This window comes from Hemiscyllium ocellatum, chromosome 8, assembly GCF_020745735.1.
Source record: "Hemiscyllium ocellatum isolate sHemOce1 chromosome 8, sHemOce1.pat.X.cur, whole genome shotgun sequence".
Lineage (NCBI taxonomy): Eukaryota > Metazoa > Chordata > Chondrichthyes > Orectolobiformes > Hemiscylliidae > Hemiscyllium > Hemiscyllium ocellatum.
The window spans coordinates 33,523,703-33,536,635 of record NC_083408.1 but is presented as its reverse complement, the minus strand read 5'-3'; the positions used below and the strand labels follow the sequence as shown (position 1 = coordinate 33,536,635).

At 42.7% G+C, this 12,933-nt stretch overlaps 1 protein-coding gene across 1 annotated transcript in view; it reads right to left on the bottom strand.

Moving 5' to 3' along the window:
* The window catches only part of ltk (leukocyte receptor tyrosine kinase), a 177,444-nt gene extending 165,703 nt beyond the window's left edge, over positions 1–11,741 (bottom strand). The window contains exon 1 of the mRNA XM_060828804.1: positions 11,388–11,741. Within this exon, the coding sequence (XP_060684787.1) occupies positions 11,388–11,445 (58 nt within the window). The 5' untranslated portion in view covers positions 11,446–11,741. The remainder of the gene's footprint in view (positions 1–11,387) is intronic.
* Between the last annotated feature and the right edge of the window lie 1,192 nt (positions 11,742–12,933).

The following is a 12,933-nucleotide window of genomic DNA, read 5'->3' as shown; positions in this document are numbered from 1 at the left end:
CTCATTAACTTGATTGAGATTTTTGAAGAGGTGACAAATAAGATTGATGAAGGCACAGCAGTAGATGTTGTCTCTATGGACTTTAGCAAAGCCTTTGACAAGATTCCGCATAATAGACTAGTTGGTAAGGTTGGATTACGTGGGATCCAGGGAGAGTTAAACAATTGGATACAAACTTGGCATGAAGGTAGGAAACAGGTGGTGGTCGTAGATGGTCACCTTTGGACGACAGGCCTGTGACCAACAGTGTGCCACAAAGATCGGTGCTAGGTCCACAGCGTTTTGTCATTTATATAAATGATTTGGCTATGAATATAGAAGTCTTGGTTAGTAAGTTTACAGATAATACCAGAATAGGTAGTATAGTGGACAATGAAGAATGTTATCTCAGAGTACAACAGGACCTTGATCTAATGGGCCGAGGAGTGGCAATGGAGTTTAATTTAGATAAATGGGAGATGTTGTATTTTGGTAAGGCAAACCAGGGCAGGGCTTATACAGTTAATGGTAGGGTTCTGGGGAATGTTACTGAACAAAGAGATCTAGGGGGTGCAGATGCATAAATTCTTGAAAGTGGAGTTGCAGGTAGACAAGATAGTGAAGAAGGCATTTGGCATACACGTTTTCATTGGTCAGAACATTGAGTATAGGAGTTAGGACATCATGTTGTAGATGTAAAGGACAATGGTGAGGCCACTTTTATAATATTGCATACAATTCTGGCCGCCCTTCTTTAGAAAGGATGTTGTTAAACTTGAGACAGTGAAAGAAAGATTTATAAGGATTTTGCTGGGACTGGAGGGTTTGAGATACAGGGAAAGACTGAATAGGCTGGGGCTTCTTCTCCTGGAGCATTGGAAGCTGAGGGGTGACCTTACAAACGTTTATAAAATCAAGTGTGGTATATGAATAGAGTAAATAGGCAAAGTCTTTTTCCCAGGATAGGGGAATCCAAAACTGGAGGGCATAGGTTCGAGGTGAGAGGGGAAAGATATTTTAAAAAGACCAAAAAGTAACATTTTTACACAGAGGTTGGGTGGGTGGGTGTATATAATGAGCTGCCAGAGGAAGTGGTAGAGCCTGGTACAATTACAATATTTAAAAGGCATCTGGATGGGTATATGAATAGGAAGGGTTTAGAGGCCAAATGCTGACAAATGGGACTAGGTTAGAGTGGAATGTCTGGAGCGCATAGACAAGTTGGCCGGAAGGGTCTATTCTGTACTGCACAACTCTATGATGTCATGTTTTATACCCGTGTCATTGATACTGACATGTACAATAGCTGCTGGCTGTTCACCCTCCCCCTTCAGAATGCCCTGTGCCACACTGAGACATCCCTGACCCTGGCACTAGGGAGACAACAGAGAATTTTCTGTCACAGAATCACCTGCCAGTTCTCCTTCCAATCAAGTTCCCTGTCACTAAAACTCTCCCTGTCTTTTTCCTCCCCTGTGCGCAACCATGGTGCCACCAACTTAGTTGCTGCTGCTTTTCCCTGAGAGGCCATCCCCACCTCTCCTCTACAGTATCCAACATAGTAAAGGGGAATGGCCACAGGGGATTCTTGCACTGCCTGTCCATTTTTACTAGTCTCCCTGGTGGTCACCCAATGCTTTTCAGTCTGTGTAGCCCTTACTGATGATGTGACCAGCTCACTAAATAAGCTATTTGTGGCTCTTTAGCATCACAATGCACATGGTGAGTCCGTCTGTAGTTCCAGCCACTCCATGTGACACTTCCCGTAAACATGGTCACCATGGACACTGAAATTGTCCCTGATTTCCCACATATTCCCAAATCCACAGGGCTCAATTCCTTACCAACCACAAACAATAAACTAGAAACCAAATACTGAATTTTAACCACTACTCACCAAAGCAGATTTCTCTCTCTCTGTCTCTATTCTCAATAATCTACAAATTGTAAAAATAAGGACTTTACACATTGTCTCCTGTGTGATCTTAGTCTCTGAAGCTAGTTCCTAAGCAGCCAATCCTCTTGCCCTATGTCACTTTTTGAATCTTATCACCACCTCAGGAGCTCTGTCTGTGCGTTCAACCCCTGTCCACCCCCAGGTTCACTCCGCTCTCTCTCCCTCATTTACCCCCTTCCCCTCAGATTCACTTCTCTCCCTCACTCCTGCAGATTCACTCCTTTCAATACTGCTCCAGTTGAGCTCCTTTAACTGAATGGCTTGCTAAGCTATTTCAGAGAGCAGTTATAGGTCTTCAACATTGATGTAGGCCACATCAGGCAGAGACAACAGAATTCCTTTCCTAAAATATATCAGTGAACCAAATGGGTTTTGATGATATTTCCATGGCACTATTTCTGAGATTGGTGTTCAATCCCAGATTTAGTTTTGCCTTGATAGTGCAGCTCCAACAACAGTGAAGAAGCTCAACACTAACCAGGACAAAGTTAGACCACCACTCCATTCACCATCTTAGTGTTCACTCCCTCCACCACAACTACCATGCACAAAGATGCACTGCGGCAACTCATCAAAGCTCCACTGACAGCATCTTCCAAACTCATGATCACTTCCACTTAGAAGGATAAGGGCAGCAGAGAGATGGGAATACCAGTAACTGCAAGTTCCGCTCTATATTTCTCACTATCCTGACTTGGAAATGTTTCAATGCTCCTTCGAGGGTGTGGGGGGTGTGGGGGTGGGGGGCTCAAATCTTGAAATCCCCTGCTGAGCATACCCACATCACACAGTCTACAACAGTTGAAAAGGCAGTTCACCGCCATTAGTGACACATCCATCCTGTTGTTCAACACAGACACTGATATGTCTGAATCACTGCCTGTCACATACAGCGAGATCTCTCAGTACTGCCTGTCTGATACTGCAGGATCTCCAAATCACTGTCGGTCTCTCACAGGGGGTGGGGAAGTGCCCGGTGGTGGTCTTGGGGTGCTGTCAGAGAGGGCCACCTGGGGAGGGGGGAGGAGGGGCTGCTGTCACTGATTGGGTGTGGGGGGGGTAGAATTGTCAGAGTGGAGAGAGTGAAAGCTGTCTGAGCAGGGTGGTGAGCTGTCAAAAGAAAAATGCATACATACATACTTTCCAACTGAGATCAGGAAAGCTCTCCAGCCCTCACTGAAGGACACAACACAATGACAGTTCCCTTCCCTTTGACAGCTCAGGGCCAGGGTCAAACCTGGACACTCCTGTGCTCAGTGTAATTCTAGCTGTGGACTCTACCCACACTTTATCCCTCAATACAAAATTCACACAAGGCTTGAGAAACTTGTTTTGGGGCGAGTTCGGAGGAACTGCTTCATCTGTTACTCACAGGTCATTGTTTTTAACTAGGTTTCGCAACTTATTAATTACCAGGAAAGACTGAAACTGTTAATAACTCTTTTCTCTGGAATAGAGTAGGGTGCCAGGTGACCTGATAGAGATCTTTACAGATCTGAAGGGGTTAGTTGAAGAGATATTATCCTTGTGGCGAAATGAGGGCCTATAAACACAAAATCATTACTAATAAATAATAGGAAAATCTGAACATAATTCTCCTGCTAGAGTTGGTCAGACCATACAATTAGCTACCATAGGGAGTAATTAAGCCAATTCACATTAAGGAGCATCTGGATTAAAACTTAAAATGCCAGGGCATAGAAACAATTGCAGGAAATTGGATTAATTTAGTTTTGGTAGGTTTTGGTCGGCATGGTGAACCGAAGAGCCTGCTACTACCATGACTTTATGACATCACACTTATTATGAAGCTTGATAAGTGCATGAGGGACAACCGGAAAGGAAGGCTAGCAAACAGGCTGAGATTAAATTGGTTGCAGGGAAGCTCAAGCATACATTATTAATACCAACACACACTGTCCACCTGCACCAAATGTCCTCTTTCTATTCTGTACACAATGCTACGGAACTCATCAGAAGACAGACTTCATCCAGCACTGATTCCCTTCTAGCTGTCCTGTGCCCAACATCACATGAAACAATGCAAAAGTTCTCCGTAATGCATTCATTTAATGCGACAGCACTTTGACACATCTCAAAATACTATACACAATCAACAGGACTCTATGCTATTCTTGGTTAGATTACTGTTGTACAATTAATATATATTATAATATATAAATCAGTTACCTCCACCTCCCTTAAGAACCAGAGGGGAAGAGAGAATGATTTTTTTATTATACCAAGTCATTACCATCAAGTATACATAGGCTGACACAGAGTGCAGGTTCCAAAATAATGTTTAGAAAAGGGTGTAAACTTGAATAGGTAGGAAAAAGGTATAGAGGCCCTTGGTGAAAGAGCAGGGAAGGGTGAGAGTAACTAGATAACTTTTTTCAACAAAATTAAGACAGTCAAACTAGTCCAAATTGTTACCTTCTGGGCTGTAAAGCTCTACAATTATTATAAGGGATTAAAATTGCAATGTCATCCTTCATATTTTTCTAAGTACTTTTTTTCATCATATTAGCGGTGGGTTTTTTGGGGGGGTATTAAGTTTTGCTTTTAGGATATTAAAGGCTCAAGGGTATTTCACAAAGTCAATATTTAAAACCATTGACAAATGATTTAGTGGGAAGATGAGGACAATATCAGTTTGCCTGGTTGTCCATATCTGTAATGAGTCAATCAACTCCTAAGGGCATCATAGTTCATTAAAGTGAAGTAATGCAAATCTACTTATCATTTGTAGTGAAAACACATTTATCTAGAAAGAGATCTAAAACTAAAGTCTATTGAATACAAGTTTAAGGGCTGACCTAGTGGAGAGTTTTTGATTGAAGGATTTGATAGGGTAGATCAAAGAAACTATTTTCTCAAAGAATTAAAGTTAAATTCTACTGGATGCTGGAAATCTGGAATAAGGGCAGAAAATGTTGGAAAGTCTCTGACAAACCAAGGAAACCAGAGTTAACAATTTCAAGTCCAAAGAGTATTCTTCAAAACTCTGCATTTCTTTCACCACAAACTGAGTTTCTCCAACACTTGCTCTGTGTGTGTGTGTGTGTGTGTGTGTGTGTGTGTACGCGCGCTTGTGTATGCGCGCTTGTGTATGCACACAGGGGTGGGCAGAGGGTATGGAGGCCAAACATGGGCACATAACCTTAAAATTAGAGTGTGCCAGTTCAGGCACAATGTCAGAAAGCACTTCTTTGCATAAAGAAGCTATCTGGATATCTGAAACTGTGTCTAAAAAAGCTGATGTTATTAGCAGTCAATATAAATTTCAAAATTAAACTGAAAGACTATTAATAGGTAAAGGTGTTCAGGGTTATGGAATCAAGTCGGTAAAGTGACATTGAGATATTGGTCTACAATGATCTTATTCATCAAGTGATGTTCATGTTCCTACTTACGAAGCTGGAGGCTTTTTCCCAGGAGAGTCTATTCACGTTGTTATTAGTTTCAGAACTTGCCTATATCTGAACAGTAACTGTCTTCGATGCATTTTCAATTATTTTTTCTTAACAATGTTCCTCTGGTCTTGAAATAACTTCCCAGGATAAATTTGAGGACTATTCCCCACCATTCCAAACATTTGCTAGCGTGCACTGTTCGTATAATATTGTTTCCTGCTTTGTGCATGCAATGATATTTTACATTTCACTTGTTCTAACTTTCCTTGAATAAACATAATGCTCATTGTAAAATAATAAAATTAAAACATACTTACGTTGCAATTTTCATCATCTCACAAAGCACTTTATATCGAATTAAGTGCTTTGGAGTGTCCTCACTGGTATTGTTTGAGGAAAGCTGTAGAGGTGAGGTTAGAGTGGCATCAAGGAGCCCGAGCACAAGTCGGGTCAATGGGAATCAGGGGAAAACACTCCACTGGTTGGAGTTGCACCTGGCACAGAGGAAGAGACTTGTGGTTGTTAGGCATCAGTCAGCTCAGCTCCAGACATCACTGCCCTCGTGTCCAGGGCCCAACCACCTTCAGCTGTTTTATCAATGACTTTCCCTCCATAAGGTCAGAAGTTTGCTTATGATCGCACAATGTTCAGCAGCATTTGTGACTCCTTAGATACTGAAGCAGCTCAAGTTCAAATGCAACAAGATCTGGACAATATCTAGGCTTGGACTGAAAAATGGCAAGAAACATTCGCACACACAAATACCAGACAATGACCATCTCCAACAAAAGAGAATCTAGTCATCTATCCTTCACATTCAAAAGTACTATCATCACTGAATCCTTCATTCTCAACATCATGGAGGTTACCATGGAGCAGAAAGTGAACCAGTATATAAATAGTGGGTACAAGGGTCGGTCAGAGGCTATTCTGCAGTGAGTAACTAATCTCCTGGCTTCCCAAAGCCTGTCCACTATCTTCAAGGCATCAGTCAGAAGTATGATGGAATACTCTACACTTGTCTGAATGGCAGCTCCAACAACACTCAAGAAGCTTGACACCATCCAGCCCACATTTACTGGCACCACGTTAACAAACATTTACTCCATCCACCACTGACATTCAGTAGCAGCAGTGTGTATTCTCCACAAGATGCATCACAAATTCACTAGAGACAATAGTTTCCGAAATGCATCCATCTTGATGCTCAACGGCAGCAGAAATGAGAACACCACCATCTTCAAGCCTCTCACCATCCTGTCTCTGGGTAAAGGAATCCTGGAACTCTCTTCTCAATGGCATTGTGGATCTATTCACAGCACAAGCACTGCAGCAGCTCAAGAAGGCAGGTCACCAACCTTCTAAAGGGCAACTATGGATCGTAAAGAGTGCTGGCCAGCTAGCAACTTCTCACATTCCATAAATTAATTTTAAAAACCCAATCTACACAAATCAAGATCCACAAATGCCAATGATGCAAACATGAATGAGCCAGGTGGCTGTTTTTGAATAATTCTAGCTCGAAGCACCGAAAGACCTTTTTATTTTTATTTATTTATTTCTTTTTTTATTACCTCCACACTCCCGCCTAACAGCGGTAGTGCTTATTTTTTCCCCAGCACCCATGGTGTGTGTGTGCAGGTGTGAGACACAGTGAAAGACACAAGGTGTAGGAATCTTTCTTCAATTTCCACCACCAGGAAGAAAGGAAACACCCGAGTGGCCAGTGACAAGCAGTGCCCTTGAAAGACCTTTTTACTGTGGTTTAGATCGTTGTGACTCTTCTATTCTTAGTGATTTTGGTTGGGGTATTAAATATTGTCCAGAGCACTTAGAGGGAGCTTCCTACTACTAATAAAAATCATACTAATAAAAGCTTTCATTTCAGTCATTCAGGGGAATGTAGGCACCTGAGAAGGTGGATTATGGCTACAGTTTAGACTGATGGATTTATTTAATATATTCTCGCTTGTAATTAGGTGTAGTGAAAGATGGATAAGGTCGCCACGTTCCGGCGCCATCTTGGTTGACAATAATTTGCTGAATAAATCGTACAAAACGGTAAAATACTGAATAAATTGATATCACTCAAACTTCAAAAGTTCTTCTCTCCCTGTCGTGGACTTAATCCTCTCAGCTACCCCGGTTACCGCGAACAATGTCACTGGGGAGTCTTGGCAACATGATCTGCTTTTCTGCCGCTATCGTCGCAGTCGCAGCCATACCCACCGCCTCCGAGCCGGAGACGGTTAATGCCGCGGGCGTCTCGCGCCGCCTCATCCTCCGACAATGTCCTGGCTCCGAAGCCGCCCAACCAAGGTGGAGTTGGGCTTGGAGATCCATAAGGGCCAGAATGATGGTGGTGGTGGGCCCCCTGCGGGAGGAGGCCCCCAAGGAAACCAAAATAAAACAAATTAACGTTACCGAGATGGATGATGCCATGCGGACGCAGCAGAACCCGCCATGTGAGGCAAGAGCTCAGGAGCCAAACACTGCCAACCCTGCCGCCATCTTGAAAGATGGCATTTTTGACAACAGCCTACGTTCCCTGGAGTGGGACATGACCCCATAATCCTCTTGTTCGAGGCTGAAATGCTACTGGCTGCACTGTGTCTGGTGTTTACGTTAAAACAAGTGCATGAAATAAATGACAAAAAAGTTGCTGGAAGTCTGAAATATAAAGAAAGAATATCAACTCAAAAAAACTAACGGTAGAAGCCAAACATGGAACACATGTCAGACAATTGGGATTGCAGTCGTGTTACTGACTACATTCCCTATGAATACTTCGTTAAAGTTGTGAAGTAAACAGGAAGGAGGAATAACTCTTCAACAGAACTGAAAATGTGTTGCTGGAAAAGCGCAGCAGGTCAGGCAGCATCCAAGGAGCTGGAGAATCGACGTTTCGGGCATGAGCCCTTCTTCAGGAAACATCATTTTCACATTTTCAGCTCTGATCTCCAACAGCTGCAGTCTTCACTTTCTCCTAGTACTCTTCAACAGAACCCACTTTGGACTTTGATGATCTCCTTACTCATTTTATTAGCTCCTGGACCCTAGCACAGGAATGAACAGGATACCCCAATCATGATCATCTACAAGTCCCTTCACTTGGTAACTGGCATCCACACCGTCTACTACCTAGGCCCACAGCTCTAAATTCTCCCACTTTTCCAACTCAGTTCCTTCCTTGAAGGACTTTACTGAAAACTAAGCTCTTGATTGACCTTTGGATCTTCAGCCCCAATACCTACCTAAGTTGCTTCATGCCAAATCTGTTCTGGTAATTCTCTTGTTGAAGCACTTTACAGCACTTAGCTACTTCAAAGATGCTAGCTGAATGCAAATCATTGTTACAAGTGCATGAATGATATTTTGTTTGCAATTTGCAGTGCATTTATAAATAAGAGGAAAGGAGAAAAAAAGGCTTGCCAGGCAATTATTTTGGAGACTGTGATCTTAAAGTGTCTCCCTTGAGATATTCCTTTCACCATAACTACATTTTTAGTAAACAAACTTTGAGAGCTGTAATCAGAGCTTTAAGTTAAAATATAAACAACATTAATAGAATATAAAACTGTACAACACAGAAAGGGGTCCTTTGGCCAACAATATTGTGCCGAACATGACGCTAAACTAACTCTTCTGACTGCCCTTGGTCTATATCTCTCCAATGCATATTCATGTGCTGATCTAAATGTCCCTAAACAGCCTCTATCATATCTGCCTCCACCACCATCCCTGGCAGCACCTTCCATTTTCTGTGTAAAAAAAAAAATTACCCCTCATATTCCTTTGAACTTTCCCCCTCTCACCTTAAATGCACACCCCCTCTTATTAGATACTTCAACTATGGGAAAAAGATTCTGACCATCAACCCTATCTATACATTTCATAACTTTATAGACTTCTATCAAGTCTCCCCTCAGCCTCCACTGCTCCAGAGGAAACAACCCAAGTTTTTCTAGCCTGTCTAATGATTCATATCCTCTAATCCAGGTAGCATCTTCTGCACTCCTTTCTGTAATGGGGCAACCAGAATTGAACACAATGCTCTTCAGTATGGCCTAACCAAAGTTGAATAAACTGCAACATGATGTCCTGACTCTTGTACTCAATTCCCAATCAATAAAGGCAAGCATGTCATACGCTTTCTTTGCCACCCTATCTATTAATGCTTTAAAATAAAATCAGGTTAATTGTCCCTCCTTTTCCGTTCCAACCATCATCCTCACCCTTGCCATGTCAGAGAGTGGCTAATTCTTCCACCATGAGGGCCATCACATCTAAGCTTATGTCTGTTCCCCACCCCTAGCCAATTTCAATATTTACGTAAAGAAGTTGGGGGGGGGGGTTATCGTGGAGAATTCCCCCTCAGTTCGCCCCTAGCACAGATGAGGAATTTCAGAACAGACCCCAGGGTTTGCAGATGAACCCTGGCTGATCTTTTATGGCTTAATTATCCGCAGTGAAAGAGCTCAGCTGAAGGGGGGAGCCAAAGTAGGGGGAGAGGGTATGAGGCAGAGGCGCAACATAGTAAGAAACCAAGGCAAGGGGAGGGGAAATCATTGCTCAGTAACAATGAAGAGCTTTTGAAAAGCAAATTCTGAATAAAAAGACCATTGTCTCTAGCATGAGAAAAACCTCCTGCTAAACATTCAGTTGTGCACTTGATGCATTGCCATTTCTATCCATAGACTAAAGAACGTTCACCTGTTTAAATGTGTGTGGCTCAACTCCCAGTTTGTGCTTTCATTTAATCTTGAGAGCAACAGCCTCCACTAAGGCAGCAATTATTTTGCACCAAATCTTACACTGAACAGTGTGATGGCAATTATGTTCTGCAGGAACAGTTTTAGCTCTGACAACTTGTCAGTCACTTTATTGTCACACTTGCCTCACACAGCTACAAAACCCAATGGTACACAGACCTTGCTGCACCATTTATATGTACTGTCCACCCAGACCTTTTAAATAGGGATTTTCTCACACTGTCGTTGCTACACTATATAATTAACAGTGCTAAACCATGTGATACAATGCTTACCATGTCCCTGTCAAACTCAGGACCCCTTCCCTGCCATGAAACATTAAATCCATCACACTCACCCTCATTGGTTGTTTATATACCCTGAACCCAAACCCATAGCAAACTGACCATCCCAGAAAATGCCTACCAATAAAACCTACGCACTATACCTGCAATAAAATCTATCCATTAATCCTAACAAAATCCATTTGCTCACTCCCTAACATGTAATTCACACGATTCTGACCTCACCAAATAAATCTATATGCTCAGTCCCCAACATACAGCCATATACTGACTGTAGCATATTATTTAGACAACACTGATTTAGAATAGCAGGGGCTTTATGTTTGACTTTAGCATAGGACTTATACCACACTGACTTTAACATATATTTCATACTATTCTGATCCTAATAAAATCTATACCATGCTGACTCTAACACAGGATATGTATAGATATGTGTCAGAGTCAGTGTGGTATAGATTTTGTTAGGATCAGAAATGGTATAAGCTACATGTTAGAGTAAATGTAGTGCCGATTATGTTAGGATCAGGTTAGCACAAGCTAACGTTATCTATATTACATTTACTCAAACATGTAGCCCATACCATTCTGATCCCAACAGAAGATCTATACCAGACTGACACTAGCATGTAGCCCATACCATTCTGAACCTACAACAATATCTATATCACACTGACTTTAACATGTAGCCTATACACGAGATCTATACCTTACGAAATCTAACATATAGCCTGTACCATTCTGATGCTAACAAGATCTATAGCATATTAACTCTAAAATATCGCTCACACCATTCTAAACCACCCATGTGCTCACTGATCCTGTCTCGAAGCGATGCCACTCTGAGTTTAAGATAACATCCATAAAACACAAAAATTCCGCGGACATTCAACCGACGACAAAGCCGCGGACAAGAACCAACGCAGGCCGGTCTCCTGTCCAGTCCTAGTGCCGCGGTCCGCGGTGGGCAAGGACTTACCGAGGAAAGCGAGCAGGTGAAGTGTTCGGAGCTGGGAGCCCATCGGGCTCAAGCCCATGGCGATGGCAGAGCGGGGGCTGCCGAGTCTGGTCCTTTGGCGGCTGTGCTGGGAATGTGTTGTGTTAAAAGGGTGGGGGGAACAGGCTGTGAGTGTCCCTGGCGTGGCTCTGTACACTCGATCCAGATCGCAGCCACTGCCAAATGTTTCACGCTAACACTCCTGCTATTTTTTTTTAACTAGCGCTCAATCATATGACCTGGTTAATTTAATCTGAGCAAACAAAAATTAAAGCCTTCCACCAGGACTGTAACCATTCGCCTTCAGGTTCCGTCCCAAACCCATCAGGGGCATTGGTTGTGAATTATTCAGCTCTTTGAACCAGCAAAGTTCGCCAGGGTTTCACATGTTGGACACGGCCTCTCTGGAACCGGACCAATAAAAACCTCAACCCGTCCAACTACTTTGTGTGAATAATTTAACCCCATGCCAACTAATTTAAATGGCTCATATTTTAAACAAAACCCTCCACTTTTAACTGCAGTGTCTCCGCTTTGAAGGGGGATAGAGCAATGACTGTGAACTCCCATACATGACAATTCTCAACCACCCCTTCGACCGGGCGTTTCACAGCGGCTTCGCCGTACAGGGGTAACGTAGAAGCAAGTTACTGCAGTTGCTGGAATCTGTACTGAAAGCAACAAATGCTGGAGAACACAGGCGAGTCGGGCAGCATCCATGGAGAGAGAGGGAGCAACCTAACGTTTCCAGTCTAGATGACTACACCAGAGTCATTTTGCAGTGACCCTGACAATTTGCAAGAATATTCCTATTATTAGCACTACCAAACTCCTATTCCTTTTATGCCTGTCTTTCTTAAATGTTGAATATCCTCGAATATTCAGTTCCCAGACTTGGTCACGGTGCAGCTATATCAGACCCTTTTACATCAGCTCATCTGCGTTATTGTGAATGGTCTGTCCATTCAGGGAGTGCACCTGTACATCTGTCTTTTTTTAACATCATTCCATGCTTTGACTCGAGTTGATATTGTCATTTGTTGTCACATTGTTTCCACTTCGCGCCGTTTCTACTTCCTACACCCAGCTTAGATTCTCTTCTATCTAAATTCCCTCACAGATTCCGATTCTCCCTGTTGAGCTGGTTTGAACCATGTCTAGCTTTGGCAAATAGAATTTAAGGAGAATCCAAAGGGCTTTTACAAATATATTAAGGACAAAAGGCTAACTCGGGCCCCTCAAAGATCAGCAAGGGGACCTTTGTGTGGAGGCACAGAAAAAGGGGGAGATACTAAATGAATATTTTGCATCAATATTTACTGTGGAAAAGGATATGAAAGATATAGACTGTAGGGAAATAGATGGTGACATCTTGCAAAATGCCCAGATTACAGAGGAGGAAGTGCTGGATGTCTTGAAACGGTTAAAGGTGGATAAATCCTCAGGGCCTGATCAAGTGTACCCGAGAACTCTGTGGGAAGCTAGAGAAGTGATTGCTGAGCCTCTTGCTGAGATATTTGTATCATCG